A 17,358-nucleotide genomic window follows, 5' to 3' on the forward strand; every position below is an offset into this window, starting at 1 on the left:
GGTCTGATGAACATGCAGTTGAGTACTCCAGAAACCAAACATCATCATACTCATGCCACAGATCCAATTTTTGTATGAAACACAAGTGTCAACATAGTACATGTGTGTTTGATTATGAGGATATACAATCAGGAATCTTTCCTGGTCATCATACTTATAATTTTATCATGTTTAGAGATGAGCTGACTGACTTTTCAGAAACAATATGATAACTAGTCATTTTTTTTTTAATTTGTATACCAACAAGTGGTTATTTTGTATTCCTGTTACTGCACTACTATCTTTTAATATTATTCAAAATTTATTTCCTCAAACATTGCTTTCCATATCAACTTCACTAACCTTTGTTCCTCACCTACCTGTTACAGCAATTTTAATTCCTATTGGTTCTTTAAAATGGCTAATGTCAATTAAAGATATAAATTCATTAACTAAAGATTCTGCTGCTCCTGAATCCAAATACAGCTCCACTTTGATATCTGCTTACCTACCGTACTAGTAATACCTAAGGAAAACTGTCTTCCCATCCACTTATTTCTAGCAAATTACTATAATGATTTTGTGATAATTGTACTGGGCATTATGTTCTAACATGACCTAGTTTCCCCCATGTGCTGATATGCTGTGGTCTAGGGGCAGCATCTTTGACTAGCAAACAAAATGTCCTCAGTCCTGAGGTTGAACCCAGCCAGTACTTAAATTTTGAATAAAATATCATCAGCATTATCAGTCAAACATTTCCAACATAAGGACTCACCCTCATGCTGCCAACAGCCTCATCAAAGAGAGCGGAGGAGTAGATGGAGTTTCAGGGCACCCTCTTTCCTTTGGGAGAAATACTGCTCCTAAAAAGTGGAAGAATCAGCAATGATCAACAGTATGAAGGTGCATATGGCAGGGAAACCACTCCATTAAAGACCCACAATGTGTATTGACAGGATATGCGACCTATAACTGGGAATGTGTTTTGGTAATATCTCCTTTGAGACCAGATTCCAGATTAGTCTCTGATTTAGATCTCTAGAAGTAGACTGCCCAGAGGTGGGTTACCATAAGAAAAAGACTGAATAAGCAATGAAAAGGTAATTTCTATGACTTGGAGAATGGACTGGCAGATATTTGAATGTATTATGAAAAGTAGAAAACCTGAAGAAGGAAATGTAAAGCCTCACTCCAATGGAGGTCAGTGAAGTGGAGTGGAAGGAAGGATAATGGTTTGTGTCTGTGGGGTAATACAAACAGCAGCTGAAAATGATATAATGGGAGTAGAATTCATTATAAATAGAACAGAGGGTGAGTTACCATGAACAGTACTGTGAAGGGACTGTCCTCATTAGAACTGACAGCAAATTGATGACAACAACAACCGTTCAATTTACATCCTGATGTTGCAAGCATGAGTTGAATAAGCTGAGAAGGAACATGAGGATATTGATCAGGGAAGTCAGCATGTAAAAGGTGATTGTAATACAATAATCATGGGTGATTGGAAGATGCTAGTAGGTGAAGTAATAGAAACAAAAAGTTATGGGAGGATGTGGGATTGGAAGTAGGAGTAAGAGAGGAGAAAGAGTAATAGAACTGTGAAACAAATTTCAGGTAGTAATAGTGAATATACTGATAAAAACTCACAAGAGGAGGGCATTCATTTGGCAAAGGCTCAGACAAATGATAGATTCTAGCTGAACTATGTCATTATCAGACAGTCTTCGTAAGGTATACCCAGAAGGAGATGTTGACTTGGATTATATTTTAGTGATGATGAAGAGCAGAGTGACGCTTAAGAGATCTGTCCACAAGAATCAATATGGGAAAAAGTGTAATTCTTACCTATAAGGAATGGTGGGATGAGTTCGATATTGTACAGGCTGCAGATACTATGATAATGAGTACCACAGAAGCCAGTTCTGTTGACAAAGAATGGACATACCAAAAAAGAGCAATTACAGAGGTTTGAGAGAAAAACATAGGTACAAGGAATGTATCTGCAAAGGAACCAAAGGTAGCACATGAAATACTATTTCAAATGATTGAAAAAAAAAAAAACAGGAAAGAAGGGAGATAAAGAAGAAAGTGCAGGGAAGTCAAGGTGAATTGCATGCAGAAAAAATGTGAAGAAATCAAAAAGGATTTGCTCACTGGATTTACATATTCAGCATATAGAAACGTCAAAGCAACCTTCATTGAAATTGAAAACAAAGGGGTGAAAATTAAAAGTGCAGTGGAAGTTCCACTGTTAAATGTAGAGGAGCTGGAAAGAGTACATGGAAGGTCTCTATAAGGTGGAGGACTTGTCTGATGCCTTGATAGAGGAAGAAATGGGAGTAGTTATAGAAGACATAGGGGCTCCATTATTAGAGTAGGAATTTAACAGTGCTTTGGAAGAACTGCAAGCAAATAAGGATGTAGTGATAGGCAACATTCCTTCAATAATTGAAATATCATTGGGGTAAATGCAACTTCTCAAGTAGCTGTGTAGAGACCGTGAGACTAGAGATATACTCTCAGACTTTTGGAAAAATATCATCCAGCTGTGGAACATTGCTTCACAAAGAAATTTTGCTGGTGGTCAACTTGACTCTGGTGCTTGAGGCTTTTTGAATCAGTCATTCTGAGGACTTCATTATGTTTGGATGCTGTATTGTGAATGTTCATGGCGTAAATGAAACTAGTGCTATGTAGCCTGCATAGATATAGAAGCCTGTGTTTACCTAGTGTAACCATCCCCTATAACCTGTGTGGCAACATTGGTGACTCCTGATCATCACCATCAAGTAAATTCAACACATCTGCCTTTACTTCAATGACAATGCTGACAGTGTGCCTACACTGTGCTGCACAGTTTCCGGTGGCAGACATTTTTTCTCCAGTCACAATGCCAACCACTGTGGACTACATCTCGCATGCAACTCATGCGACAGAAAGTGATGGTGACATTCTCTTAGATAGTGGGGTGTGCAACAACACCAAACAATGGAAGTTGACAAAATATTTTCACTGTGATTTTCCTTAGAACCTGTTTATTTCACAAACTGGGCTTCATTTGAACCATGGCAAACCAACCAATTGGATACATGTTTCATCATTTTCAATGAGACAACTGTGCAATATGTGAATATGATCACTTCAGAGCTCATACAGCCAGTTACAGCAACTTCCATACTGTTTATCGTGCGTCATGCCATGCCACTTATGGACAATACTTCCTTGGCATTTCTTCCGATATGAGCATTTTCTGTGGTTGCTACAGTCACAGGTTCAAATCCTGCCTCTGTATGGATGTGTGTGATGTCCTTGTGTTATTTAGATTTAAGTAGTTCTACATCTAGGGGACTGGTGACCTCTGATGTTAAGTCCCATAGTCCTTAGACCCATTTGAACCGTTTTGATCTTTCCCCATCCCGTCCTTTGGCATCAGGACATACCTCAAACTACCACCTTCATAGCCAGAACAACCGACTTGTGGTTCACTATCATCGACGTTATTTTCATATCAGATGGCAACATCAGTAATTATGCTGAGTTCATCACATTATTAAACACATTGAGGGGGACATAACATCCCCAAAAATTATATCTTCATGTCACCAGCAGATAATAAATACGAGACAGTGAAAGCTGCTTTTCTCCACCTCCTCACACACTACCCACAGGAGCAAATTCATCACATTATTTACCAACAAAGACATAAGAGACTAGACCACGTCACAACTATGGCATCGGCTATGCACACAGATTGACATTCATTTCTTGCCTGACCACATACTATGTACTATGTGGGTAGTGAAGTTCCCCATGCAAGTAGAACTATCAGTTGTGACCCATGAACGTGAAACCTTGGACACATACCTTAAAATTGCTGATTGAATACATTTGATCATATGACACAAACAATGTATTAATGATGTCAGCAACAATGGCAGCAGTCATAACACACAGTTTCCATGACAGCTCATGCAACAGCCCACCAAGAAAAGCCACATCAACTCTGCCTGACTACTGATGATTCTGATACCACCACACCTCACCAAAGTGAAGACTTTCACAAGACATCAACAAACCCTTGCCTGCCTGCTATGTGCATTCTACCTGAAACTGCACAGAACACCAACCATCCCACCACATTTATGCAATGCAACGTACCACTGACCTTGCCGCAGCAATACCTGTGCAGAACACCACCAACTATGTCACATCTGCACAGCCGCAACATGCGGCTGATCATACCACACTCTATCAGAACTGCTTCTACTGGTATCATGCTGCCACCACCCAAAACAGCAGAGCACCATGCAATTTCTCTCATGGAGAACAATGATGGATTTCAATTATCCTGTTTAGTTCACTGGTGAAGTTGCACACAATAATTTTGTCTATGACTAACCAGCCACTGACACTTCCTCATTGACACAGGTTCCAAGGTTACCATTATGCCTGCATCTACACTATGTTCATCACCTGCCTACACACCTGTTCATCTCCACATGAGGAGTGGTTTTATAATCCATATTTGTCTCACAGGTTGGCCTCACTGAACATTTCACCTGGACATTGCTCATAATGGACATGGTAGAACCTGTTATCAGCACTGACTTTCTAAAATATTTCAGATTAATTCCAGACCCCTCCAGCAACAGGCTCACCCATGTGACTAGATACTGCTCCATCTTAGGCAACCACAGCTGTACCCCTGTGACAGCTCAACATAATGGCACCATGCTCTCCACACCCTGACCTTCTTTGCCCAAGGACATTCCAGACAACCATGAGACAGTTTAGGAGTACTTCATTACATCTGAGCAGTTGCAAAACTTCCACCAACTTTATACTGAAGCAAATCTTCAATTATGCCACAACAACACCATCAGGAACAAGATTAAAGACATTGAACATAAACTCCTTTCAGCACGGCAGCACCTCACACGCAACATACCGATTTGGTACTTCTATCATCATCCATGGAGACACCCACAACATTTCTTACAGTGTTGGTTGGTTGATTTGAGGATAGGGGACAAAACAGTGAGGTCATCAGTCCAATTGTATTAGGGAAGGATGGGGAAAGAAGTTGGCCCTGCCCTCTTTATCCAACTAACTGCTTAGTACACACTATCAATACTAGGAATAAGAACAATATACAAAAAGATTTAAAATCACTTACTCTTGCCAAGAAAGGAGTCCAGTATTCAGCAATGCATATTTTCAATAAGTTACCAGCAACAATTAAGAGTTTACTTTCAGACAAGGCACAATTTAAACATAATTTAAAAGAATTTCTAGTGGCCAACTCTTTCTATTCCATCCATGAATTTCTCAACAAGTGCAGTAGACCATTTTAATGAAAATTTATTATACTTTAATTTTTGACTAAACTTGATTGTAACAGCTGAGTAACTACCTACTGTGTGAATGTTGGATGTATGGAAAGCAGATGTAAATCTTAAACCTGTAAATAGTGGAAGTTTAATTTTAAATCTTGTATATAATTTTACTGTTCTTAACTGAGGATCATTGAAATGAATAATTTACTTTAATTTTTGACAACACTTGGTTGTAATAGCCAAGTAACTAGCTATTGTGTGAATTATGGATTTAATGAAAGCAGATGTAAGTATTAAACCCATAAATATTAGAAATTTAATTTTAATTCATGTACATAATTTTACTGTTTATTGACTGGGGATCATTAAAAGTAATTCTAATTACATTTTTTTAATGTGTTTATCTGACATGTTCCAAACCCAGGATGATCCTCTCTTTTGTGGATGTATGGAATGAATAATTAATCTAATCTAATGTAATCCAGTCTTCCAAAAGAAAGCATCCCACCATACGTCGAACCAATTTAGGGAAATCAGTTCATGCTTTACAGACTTGAAAATGCAGCTCAGTCATGGCACTGCTTCATTGATGGACTGCTCTTCAAGTTCCTATTTTATTTTGCCTACCTATATGACATCTTAATTTTCTCACCAGATGACGAATCACACAACAACCACCTCATACAAGTTTTTGACATATTCACTCACAACAGTCTCATAATAAATTAAGACAAGTGTCAACCTTGTCTCAAAGAAGTGATCTTTTTATGACTTATCATATGAGACACCTTGAAGCTGCTCTGGTTCCTGTCTCATAAACTCACACCATACCAAAGCAAATAGTCAGCTTATGACAGGGAGCTCATGGCACCCTACAAGGCAGTGCAATATTTCAGGCAGGACATTGAAGGATGCCTCTGATTATTTTCACCAATCAAAGTCCTCTTGTTGACTACATGTGCAATCCACCCAAGGACCCTTAATCCTAATGATATTCACACTTATACTATATAGCCTAGTTTATAATGGATATCCACTAGCTCCAAGGCACAGAAGAGTCATAGAGAAACATTTTTCACACATCTGTGTCTTGTCTTCTGTTATCAATTATGAGCAGTTTGTTGAGACAGAACAAAATGAAAATCAGTTTAAAGTCCTCACCCATGATCTGGACATAAAACTTAGAACTGAACTTCAACATATTCCAGATGCAACCCTCCACATACTATGAGATACTTCTCAAAGGAGGATATACCCTCTCATATTTTAACACTTCTGTCAGGCCATCTTTGAACAGCTCCACAATCTGTAACATCCACTAATTTTTTCCACCATCCATCTATTCAAGAACAGATTTGTTTTACCTAATGTTAAAAAAGACTGCAGACTCTGATCTGACACTTGCACACCATTTAACCAAAGTGAAGTTTCAGACCATGCACAACCATTGTTGGGACAGTTCAATATTTTTAAAGGACGCTTCAAAAACATTCACAATGACATCGTTGTCCCATTTCCAGCCTCCAATGATTACTCCTACATTCTCTCAGCTACTGACATGTTGAGTTGGGGTGATAGCACATAAGACATTACGTCTGAAACCACCACCAAGCATTTAGTGAAGCATGGATATTGAGATTTGACTACCCCACATTGATCAAGACCAACAAGGGCAAACAGTTTGAGCTGGCACTCTTCTCCAAACTATCCAATCCGAGAAACTCTCAATCGAAACAGGCCTTGGAAGGCCCAATGGCACCGACTGGCCACTGTGTCATCATCAGCCCACAAGTGTCACTGGATGTGCATATGGAGAGGCATGTGGTCAGCACACCGCTCTACCAGTTCTATGTCAGTTTTATGAGACTAGAGCCGCCTCTTCTCAATCGAGGAGCTCCTCAGTTTGTGTCACTTGGCCTGAGTGGATCCTCCTTGCACACAGCACTCGGCAGATCCAATGGTCACCTGTCCAAGTGCTAGCTCAGCCTGACAGTGCTTAACTTTGGTGATCCGAGCACTGCGGCAAGGTTGTTGGTATCCAATACGAAGGCACTACGCAATTAAGAACCACTGCATATCAGTCACAAAGTAAGGGACTGCTGGAATGACGGCACAGCACATTTAAAGGTGGTCCTCATATGCCCAGTAGACTTGGGTCAGTTGTGCTTCCTTGGAGCCCTCTGGGAATCTGTTTAACTCACAAACATGATTTTGAAACATCACTTGTTGTACTCCTATATGTGGAGACACTGTCTCTCCTGGTAGACTTTGTACTTCAGTCCCCAAAAGTTATGCCCATCAATATGCCAGACCTAGTTGCTCATGTTAAAAGCACATAACACACCTCAGAGTACTGCCAGCTCTTCCACACACAATATTAAAAATGTTTGTCCTCAAAGCTGTCACAGGTCATAACTTCATCATCCTGAGAGATGACATGGTATGTTCTGCACTACAGCCTCCCTACACAAGACCACACGAAGTTCTCTGATGAGATGATCAAATCTTCATCTTACTGAATGGTAAACCAGTGATCACATTCATTAACAAACTGAAACCTGTGAGGACATTAAACAATGCTGCACTCAATGACAACATGGGCCAAGCACCTTCCCTCCCAATGCCCAACATTACTCACACAATCGACACTATACTGCTGACTTTCGAACTCCACCTACACGTCATTCCTGAGGACATCACTGTCAAAATTATAGACAACCTCATCACTGAAGGACACCAGACCACAGATGGTTCTACTACAATGCACTTGCAAAAAAAAAATGTTGCAGCTCTGACAGGTGACTTCAATGCAAAAGCCCTCACTTCCCAATTCTCCAACTACAGTGTCCTCTTGGTGATGGCCCTTGCTCCTTTGTCGTCATACTCTCCACTGGGTAGCACACCACCTGTCCCTTCTACTCCCATTGCTCCCACACACTTGCACTATGTCTGGCCCCACTGTATTCAATCTAGAAAACCTCATCACACAACAACCTCAATCCTGTGGGTTACAATGCTCCCAGGAGGCCTACCCACCTGTGTATCATGTCACTATCTTGGCACTGTCATTTCATGCAGCTTCCCTTAGCATGCTCTGCACAATAGGTGGGGGTAGGGGGGGGGGAGGCTCTGCTTCACAAAGGAACATCACTGGCAGTTGACTTGGCTCCAGTGCAAGAGACTATTTGTCATCAGCTGGTTTGAATGCTGTATTGTGATTACTAATTTCTTCAATAAAATAGTTCTACATAGTGTTAGTACTGTGTCTAACATGAGAAACTACACACACATTCCCAAAAACAGCAAGGACATACGTGTGTAAGAACTATGACTTGATCAGCTTAACAGCTCATGCCTCCAAGTTGGTAACAAGAATGATATACAAAACAATGGAAAAGAAAACTAAGGACATGTTAGATAAGGCATGGTTCAGTTTTAGGAAAGGTAAAGGCATCAGAGAAGCCAATAAAAAAAGAAAAAAAGTCACATTTCTAGGATTTGTTGACCTGGAAAAAGCATTCAACAATGTAAAATAGTGAAAGATGTTTGGAAATCTAAGAAATAGTAATGTAAGGCATAGGGAAATATGGCTTAATGTGCAATATGTGTAAAAACAAAGGAGGAACAATAAGAATGGGAGAACTAAGAAAAAAGTATTTTCACTGAAAATGATATGACAGGATGCAGTCTTTTCCCCTACAGTTCACTTTCTGAGTCATAGAATAGAAATAAAAGGTAATGTTCAGGAGTGGGATTATAATTCAGAATGATAGGATATCACATACAAGATTTGCTGATGACGCTGATATTGTCAACGAAGGAAAGGAAAAGTTACTTGACATGCTGAATGGGATTAACAGGCTCTTGGGCAGAAAAGATGCATTGAGAATAAATTTTAGAAGGCTTAAGTAATAAGAAGTAGCATAAAGGAAATTAGTGAGAAATTTACCATGAAAATCAAGGACAAAAAAGGAGAAGTAGTGAAGGAATTCTGCTACTTTGGAAGCAAATAACACATGATGAATGAAGTAAGGAGCACATAATAAGTAGACTAGCATAAGTAAAGAGGATATCTCTGGCTACAAAAATTCTACTGGTATCAAACACCAGCCCAAACTTGAGACACAAATTTTTAAGAATGTATTTTTAGAGTTCAGCATTGTATAGTACTGAGTCATGGACCATGGGGAAAATGGAACAGAAGAAACTCAAAGCATTTGAATGTGGTCCTTTAAAAGAATGTTGAAAACTAAGTGGCCTTATAGGATAAAAATGAAGAGTTTCTCTGCAGAACCAGTGGAGAAAAAAACGTATGGAGATCATGGATGAGAAGTAGAAACAGAACTTTAGGACTTGTGCTAAGACAGCAGGGAACTACTAGAGAGACCTGTAAAGTAAATTAACTGTAAGGCAAGACAGAGATTGGGATATATCCAGGAAATAATTCAGGACATAGCTTGAAAATGCTTTTCTCAGACGTAGAGGTAGGCACAAGAGAAGAATCAGAGGCAGGCCAAATTTCTTTACTTTCATGAACATGATATTCATGGTTATTGTTTTGCTACTGCATCAATTTTAATATTATTTTTATAACCAGTGAAACTTAATGTTCTTGATGATAAGAAATTAATTGTAGTAATTGCATAAACTAAACTAGAGTTTGTAAAATACTAAACTGTTGTACATTAATTTCTCACACTTCATTGGTAATGCCATATAAACACTTTGTGTAGAAAGTAATTTATGACACATTATACTATGGGTGTTGTAAACTTATATATAGCTTAAGAAATTCTTTGTCAGGGGCTGAGAATATTGTTTGTGAAATAAACTACACTTTTGACTATGTTACTAATAACCATGTTAAGAAGCCAGTATTTTGTGTGATATCCTTATGTAAGGGGTTACACATTCATCTGCTTTTATATATCAATTTATGTAAGTGTAATCCTAGTCTTAAAGCTAGTGACAAAAACAATGCAGCTGAATAAGTTATTTTGTGTAGCACATGATAAGGTTTATGGTTTGCATAATTAGTCCTAGGAAAGTTCACATTATTACAGAGAGCTGTAGTTTACAATGAATTAAAATTTGATTCAATTTGTTACTTTTCCAGGAATATATGTTCTTTGAAACATCAAAACGAACAAACAGGTGTCAGAAATGGTGCCGATGAAGGATATCAGTTTTTTATTGCTTTTTCTATAAGCACCCAAAAGAAACGATTCAAATTAAAGTTTTATACTCGGTGCTGATTATGGATGTAGTATGTCATCTGCAGTGTTGTTCAAGAGACTCAACCTTTGGAAATTCCTTAAAGTTTTCGGATCTGTCATAAGAGAATCTTTTGTACTTTGTGTAAACATTGTGTACATTGTGTAAACAAACTACATATACAAAATTTTAGAGTGCTTAGAGGAGACAAAAGCAGACACCTTTGTATGTGGCAACAATATCACAGGTGCACCATTTACTTAGTGATCATGCACAATGGTACCAATTCTTGTGATTTTCAGACATGGTACCCAAATTGCGTATGATGAATATTGTGTTAAGGATATTGCTGAAAACAGCATCCACTTACATTAATGCATATCTGGTATCTCCATGCTAATGATTGTCTAAAATAATAAAAAACAGGCATTTCATGAATAATGACTGCAGCTTCAGTGAAGTGGATGATCATCTCATCTGGAGTGTCTATTGAAGTGCTGTACACTATACACTTCACCTCTCCCCACATAAAGAAATCATAAGGAGCACACCAACATTTCTAAAAAATAATATTCATCACATTCAAAACCTTTACTGACACCTAGCAGAAAAATGGCACACCTGTGACATATGTGTTATATAAAGAAAGTGTGCGGCCTCTAAAGAACCTAAAACTTGTACAGAGATTTTTTTTACATCCTATATATCTGGAAAAACTCAAAGAAACAGTTATAAAATTCTAATTTACTACATTACATATACAACCAATATATTAAGAGTTTTGCTTGGTATCTAAGCAGTGTATGTACAAGTTTGTGTAATACTCAGATTTGTAGGTGATGATACTCTTATTTTACGTGATTTATATGGTATTTTATAAGAAAAATGTTTCTCTCCAAGCTAGTGAGGTGTCTAAATAAAGTAATATCAGTAAAAACTAATTATCAAAGGTAAAATGTAATCTCATGACACAGATCAATGTGAATTATACTCAGTGGCAAGTTGACAGTACCATCATTTAAGCATAAATTCTAACCAGTAAATATTTTTTTAGCTGGTTTAATGATAAACATAATATGAGGTTATGTTATCATAAGGATATTATTTAAATTAGATGACTTTGCTGTACCTGTCACTCTGTACATTAAACAGTTATAGCACTAGCATCATCATCAGTATGGCAAAAAACGATAAATTTTAGCTTATATGGCACACAAAAAAGAAATAAGGAAAATCAGAATTTTCCATCCTGTTTACATTGAGGCCCTTACAAATTTGGCATTATCTCAGATTATCAAGTGCCTGGAATTTTACCTGAGCCACTTTGAGAGATCTATCCCAGCATGTATGTAATAAAGTGTAAATCAGTATATTTAACTGGTTATTTGAACACTGGCACCTGTACCTTATTTCCTCTTCAATCACTATTGCCACAGCCAACCAGAGAAGGAAAAAAAGATACTGAAAAGTAGAGGCAGAAAAATGGTCATACAAATGGTTTTGCTGGAGGATAGGATAATGTTATAATGCCTGTTTATAAAGGAAGACAAAAATGTGCCCTTTAATATTAAGTGTTTTTTAGGAGCTATATTATTTTATTGACACACAAAACCACTGAAACCATTGCTTTTGCAAATGAACAACAACAAAACTTTAGCAAAAATTTTGTGACAGTGAGTGCACACAACAAAAGGATTTCACTTATGTTCCAATGGATTTATTTATTTATTTATTTGGTCCTGTTGATTACATATGATACAGCCCATACACAACTAGTATATGACAAGTCAATTGATGCAATTACAGCAGTACATTAATATTTATAAATCACATTGCACCCTTGCACAGACATTGGTTTATTTTACAAGAACAATTACTTGCATGCAGTATTAAAGCCTGCATTATGCCAAAAACAGTTTAAGTGATTGTTTAAAATAGTAGAATAAGGGACAGTGCATATTTTTATGCTACTGACATATATAAGGAAGTAAATTTTCTTCATGTTCATGGTTTAAATGAATACAAGTTTTAACTGCATTCCTTAAGAAGAGGTTTAAGTGAATACTCAAGAGACTGGGATACATGGGAGTTCACATATTCTCATAATGAAACAGATAAATTTACATTTTAGCACCACAATTTCAGTTAAACTACAAGTATCAGCATCACACTTTGTCTTTAAGCGAGTACTTTTCTTAGGCAGTTTCCCCCACTCTTGTACATCATAACCTTAAGTATTCATTCATTTTATAGAAACTTTGTTCGATGATAAATAATTTTAGTTTCTTTTTGAAAACCTGTACATTATTTATTTCCTTTTTTATACTGATGGGGAGCTTATTGAAGATCTTTATACCTGACTTAGTAACTCCACTATGTACTTTAGTGAGAGATGCAGAGACTTGATGGAAATTTTTCACCTGTCTTGTGTCATGGTTGTGGATGTCACAATTTTTCTGAAACAGTTTCCTGTTGTTGGCTGCAAATAACATCAGTGAGTATATATACTGACCTGTGATGGTAAGTATCCTGAGAGATTTGAAGAGACCTCTGCAAGATGTCCCATTAGGGACCCCACACATTAGCCTCACTGCTCGTTTTTGTATTCTGAAGACTTTTTCAACACCTGTAGCATTGCCCCAAAAGATTATGCCATAGGAGAGAACAGAATAGAAATATGCAAAGTATGACAACAACATTATTTCTCTGTCTACTAACTGATGGAGAGCTCATAGTGCAAAGCACAATGAGCTAAGTTTCTTGACCATCTGATCAATTTGTTCTTTCCATCTTAGATGACTGTCTGTCTGGATACATAGGAATTTTGAATGTGTGGTTTCATTAATTTTCTGATTGTTAACATGTATTTCAGGAGCTTTAAATTTTTTATTTTTTGTCGGAAACTGTATCATATTGGCTTTTGAAACATTTATGGTTAGGCTATTTGCAGTGAACCATTTGTGTACTTGAGTAGAGACTGTCGTGGCTGTATCCTGCATTGTTGACTTGGGTCCTTTTACAAGGATACTTGTATCGTAGTCAAACATTACTATTTTTGCTCTGTTGTTAATTGTGATTGGTAGGTCATTAATGAAGATCAGGAAAATTAATGGCCCAAAAATTGTGCCCTGTGGGACTCCATACTTTATATTTTGCCAGTCTGATTTTAATGCTGTTCTTGTCCGCCTTAAGACAACCCTTTGCTTCCTGTTCTGTAAGTATGATTCTAACCAAGTCAAATACTTGTCTTTAATGCCATAATGTGGAAGCTTTTTTAATAGTCAAATGCCTTTGACAGTAATGTATGGGGTATTGTGAAGACTAAAAGAGGAAATAGATACAAAGACCAGGATATCATTCTCAAAAGCTCAGAAAATGTCAGTATTAAAAAAACAAGATTTGCCAAATTACATCAACTATTATTTCATAAATGCAACAACGTCATTAAGTTCAAAATTTACAAACCAAGAAAAACCTGAGTTTTCAAAAACTGCTTGTAGCATGAGGACAGATCCAACAGATAAACATGAAGTGTTCAAAGTCATTAAAAGCTTGAAACCTAAAATGTCAGCAGAAGTAGATGAGGTGCCTGTTTATATCATAAAAATGACAGCTGCACAAATCACAAGGCCCTTGGCATACATAGACAACTTATCATTTAGTGAAGGAGTGTTTCTAGAAAGGATGAAAATCTCAAAAGTGAAGCCATTGTTAAAAAATGGTGACAAGCATAAAGTAGAAAACTACAGCAAATATTCCTCTTTCCAGCATTTTCCAGAATAATAGAAAAATTAATAAAGCACAGAATCAACAAATATCTAAATGGGCATAAGTTACTAAATAGAAATCACCATGGCTTCCAGGCAGGTAAAAATACAGAAACAGCACTACTGTCCTACACTGAACAAATAATAAAAAATCTAGAAAAAAGCCACAGTGTAGTAGGAATAAATTCACATCTCCCCAAAGCATTTGACGCTCTCAATTTCGCATTATTTTAGAAAATCTGAAAGCATTAGACATTCATGGGACAGGAAAAAGTGGTCTGAACCATACCTACAAAACAGAACACAGATTGTAGGACTGATGTCAGATTACTCCAACCACAAAATTAATTTAATATCAGATACAAAAAAAGTGGAAGTAGGAGTGCTGCAAGGCAATATTCTAGGTCCATTATTATTCCTTGTCTACATAAATGAGTTTCACACCTCAGTAGGAGCCATACTATTCGCAGATGACACTAGTCTGATAATAGGTGCACCAAAGCAAATGCTGCAAAAAAACCATTGATCAAGTAGTAAAGAATGTCCACACTTGGTTCAATGCAAACTGGTTGCCATAAAATTAAATAAAACTAATGATATGCAGTTTGGAAATATATGCCAAAATGTAAATCTTGATCTATTTTTGGTTGACAACACTATAGACCAAGTGACATCAACAAAATTGCTGGGGATTCATGTAGATGAAAATCTTAATTTTAATGACCATGTAATGAAACTTGTGCAGAAACTTAATTCATTCTCTTAGAATTATTGCATATGTCTGTACTGCAGATGGTGCCAGGATAGCATATTTTGACTATTTTGAGTCGCTTGCAACATATGGAAAATATTTTGGGGTTCCACCACTTGCCATCTAGAACAAATCTTTCTGTTACAGAAGAGGGCTATCCAAGTTATAACACACAGTTATCCACAGACATAATACAAACACTTATTCAACAAGGTTAAAGTTCTAACAATACCTTCCTTATATACAAATGTGTTTTATATGTCAGGGCCCACCTTGCAGTTTTTGAGACTAATGCCGACTTCCATAACCACAATACTCGAAATAGCACAGAACTCCATATTCAGTGAACAAAAATAACACACACACAAAGGCATGTGAGCCATTTTGGTACAACATACTGCCAGCAAACATCAGTAAGTTAGAAGATGAAAAGATATTTAAAGTAGAATTTAAAGGATTTCTACTTGAATAATGTTTTTACTTGGTGAATGACTATTTTGGCCAATAATTCTGATAAGGTTTGTATTAAGGCCAAACTGAAAACACTGTCTTTCATCCCCTAAAGTTTCTGTTAATGTTGTATATTTGATGGACAGCTGCTGAGTGTGCTAAAATATTTATTAAATTATTGTAGTGAATATAAGAGCTTCCTATTTAGGGAAGATGAAAGTAAAGCCTTAGGACAAACAGACTTTGCACTTACAATACATGTATAAAAAGTTATATTACTGTGTCTTGTATGATCAAATATTATTCTCTGTACATTTTTTGTACAATTTTGTACATATTACTCTTTGTACTACTTAATGTAAAATTTTGTATATTGCTTTTGCACAAACTGTTTCCCATAAATTTACAGGTACTTTTGGACAACATCCATACAATATTTATTGTCTACAGATGGATAAACAAATAAAAAAATAAGAAAAATGAAAGTGCTAATGCTCCAATATCCAACCATTAATATATCAAATGTCCATCACCACACAACACACGGCTATGTGACTGCTTTGATCTGATGCCCTAAATTCCTCTCACTAATATTTATTTTTCATTGTTCACGTATCCTCACCCTTTAAAAAATGTTCTGGTTATAACAGCTGGAGACATCGGTCTTTTGTGCATGAGTTTTCTCTGTATGAATGTGTATGTGGGCTGTGCTTCCTTTCTGAAAAAGGTTTTGGCTGAAAATTTATCTATTCACACAGAGCACTTAAAATCCCCAGTGTTTTGAACAGATATTTTCAATGAGCTCGAGTAGTATTTTTGGTTATTATACTTTTGGTTCCTTTCTGGAGTCTGAAAATTGTGTTCATATTTTCTACATTCCCCCCCCCCCCCCCCCCCCAAAAAAAAAAGGAACGCCATAGCTAACAACTGTGTGTACATATGAATAGTATGTAACTATAAGACACTGCATACTGATGATAGTATTCTAAGGCATAACTTGATGCCATTCTGTTTGCAAGTATCTTTGTGTGTTCACATCGCTTCAAGTGGGAACCAATATTCATTCCTAGAAATTTTGCATTTGTTACACAGTCTATAGAAGTGCCACCTACATTTAATTTAACATTGTAATTTTCCCTCTTCAAACTAAAATTCATGGCATCTTTATGTTCTATGTCCCTTTATTGCATATTGACCAAATGTAAACTTCTTTGGGAGCTTAATTTGCTTTATCTGCAAGGAATTCTCTCGTTTTCTCAGTGACTATAATATTGCTGTAATCAGTGAAGAGAATTTTTTGACCATGAGTAACACTACTGGGAAAGTCATTGATGTACACTCCTAGAAATTGAAACAAGAACACCATGAATTCATTGTCCCAGGAAGGGGAAACTTTATTGACACATTCCTGGGGTCAGATGCATCACATGATCACACTGACAGAACCACAGGCACATAGACACAGGCAACAGAGCATGCACAATATCGGCACTAGTGCAGTGTATATCCACCTTTCTCACCAATGCAGGCTGCTATTCTCCCATGGAGACGATCGTACAGATGCTGGATGTAGTCCTGTGGAACGGCTTGCTATGCCATTTCCACCTGGCGCCTCAGTTGGACCAGCATTCGTGCTAGACGTGCAGACCACGTGAGATGACGTTTCATCCAGTCCAAAACATGCTCAATTGGGGACAGATCTGGAGATCTTGCTGGCCAGGGTAGTTGACTTACACCTTCTAGAGCACGTTGGGTGGCACGGGATACATGCGGATGTGCATTGTCCTGTTGGAACAGCAAGTTCCCTTGCTGGTCTAGGAATGGTAGAACGATGGGTTCGATGACAGTTTGGATG

At 37.3% G+C, this 17,358-nt stretch overlaps 1 protein-coding gene across 1 annotated transcript in view; it reads left to right on the forward strand.

Moving 5' to 3' along the window:
- LOC126273067 (uncharacterized) overlaps window positions 1–11,912 on the forward strand; it is a 404,495-nt gene extending 392,583 nt beyond the window's left edge. Inside the window, exon 14 of the mRNA XM_049976476.1 lies at window positions 10,438–11,912. Within this exon, the coding sequence (XP_049832433.1) occupies window positions 10,438–10,497 (60 nt within the window). The 3' untranslated portion in view covers window positions 10,498–11,912. The remainder of the gene's footprint in view (window positions 1–10,437) is intronic.
- Window positions 11,913–17,358: the final 5,446 nt, after the last annotated feature.

Source organism: Schistocerca gregaria, chromosome 1 (assembly GCF_023897955.1).
Source record: "Schistocerca gregaria isolate iqSchGreg1 chromosome 1, iqSchGreg1.2, whole genome shotgun sequence".
NCBI classification, from domain to species: Eukaryota; Metazoa; Arthropoda; class Insecta; order Orthoptera; family Acrididae; genus Schistocerca; species Schistocerca gregaria.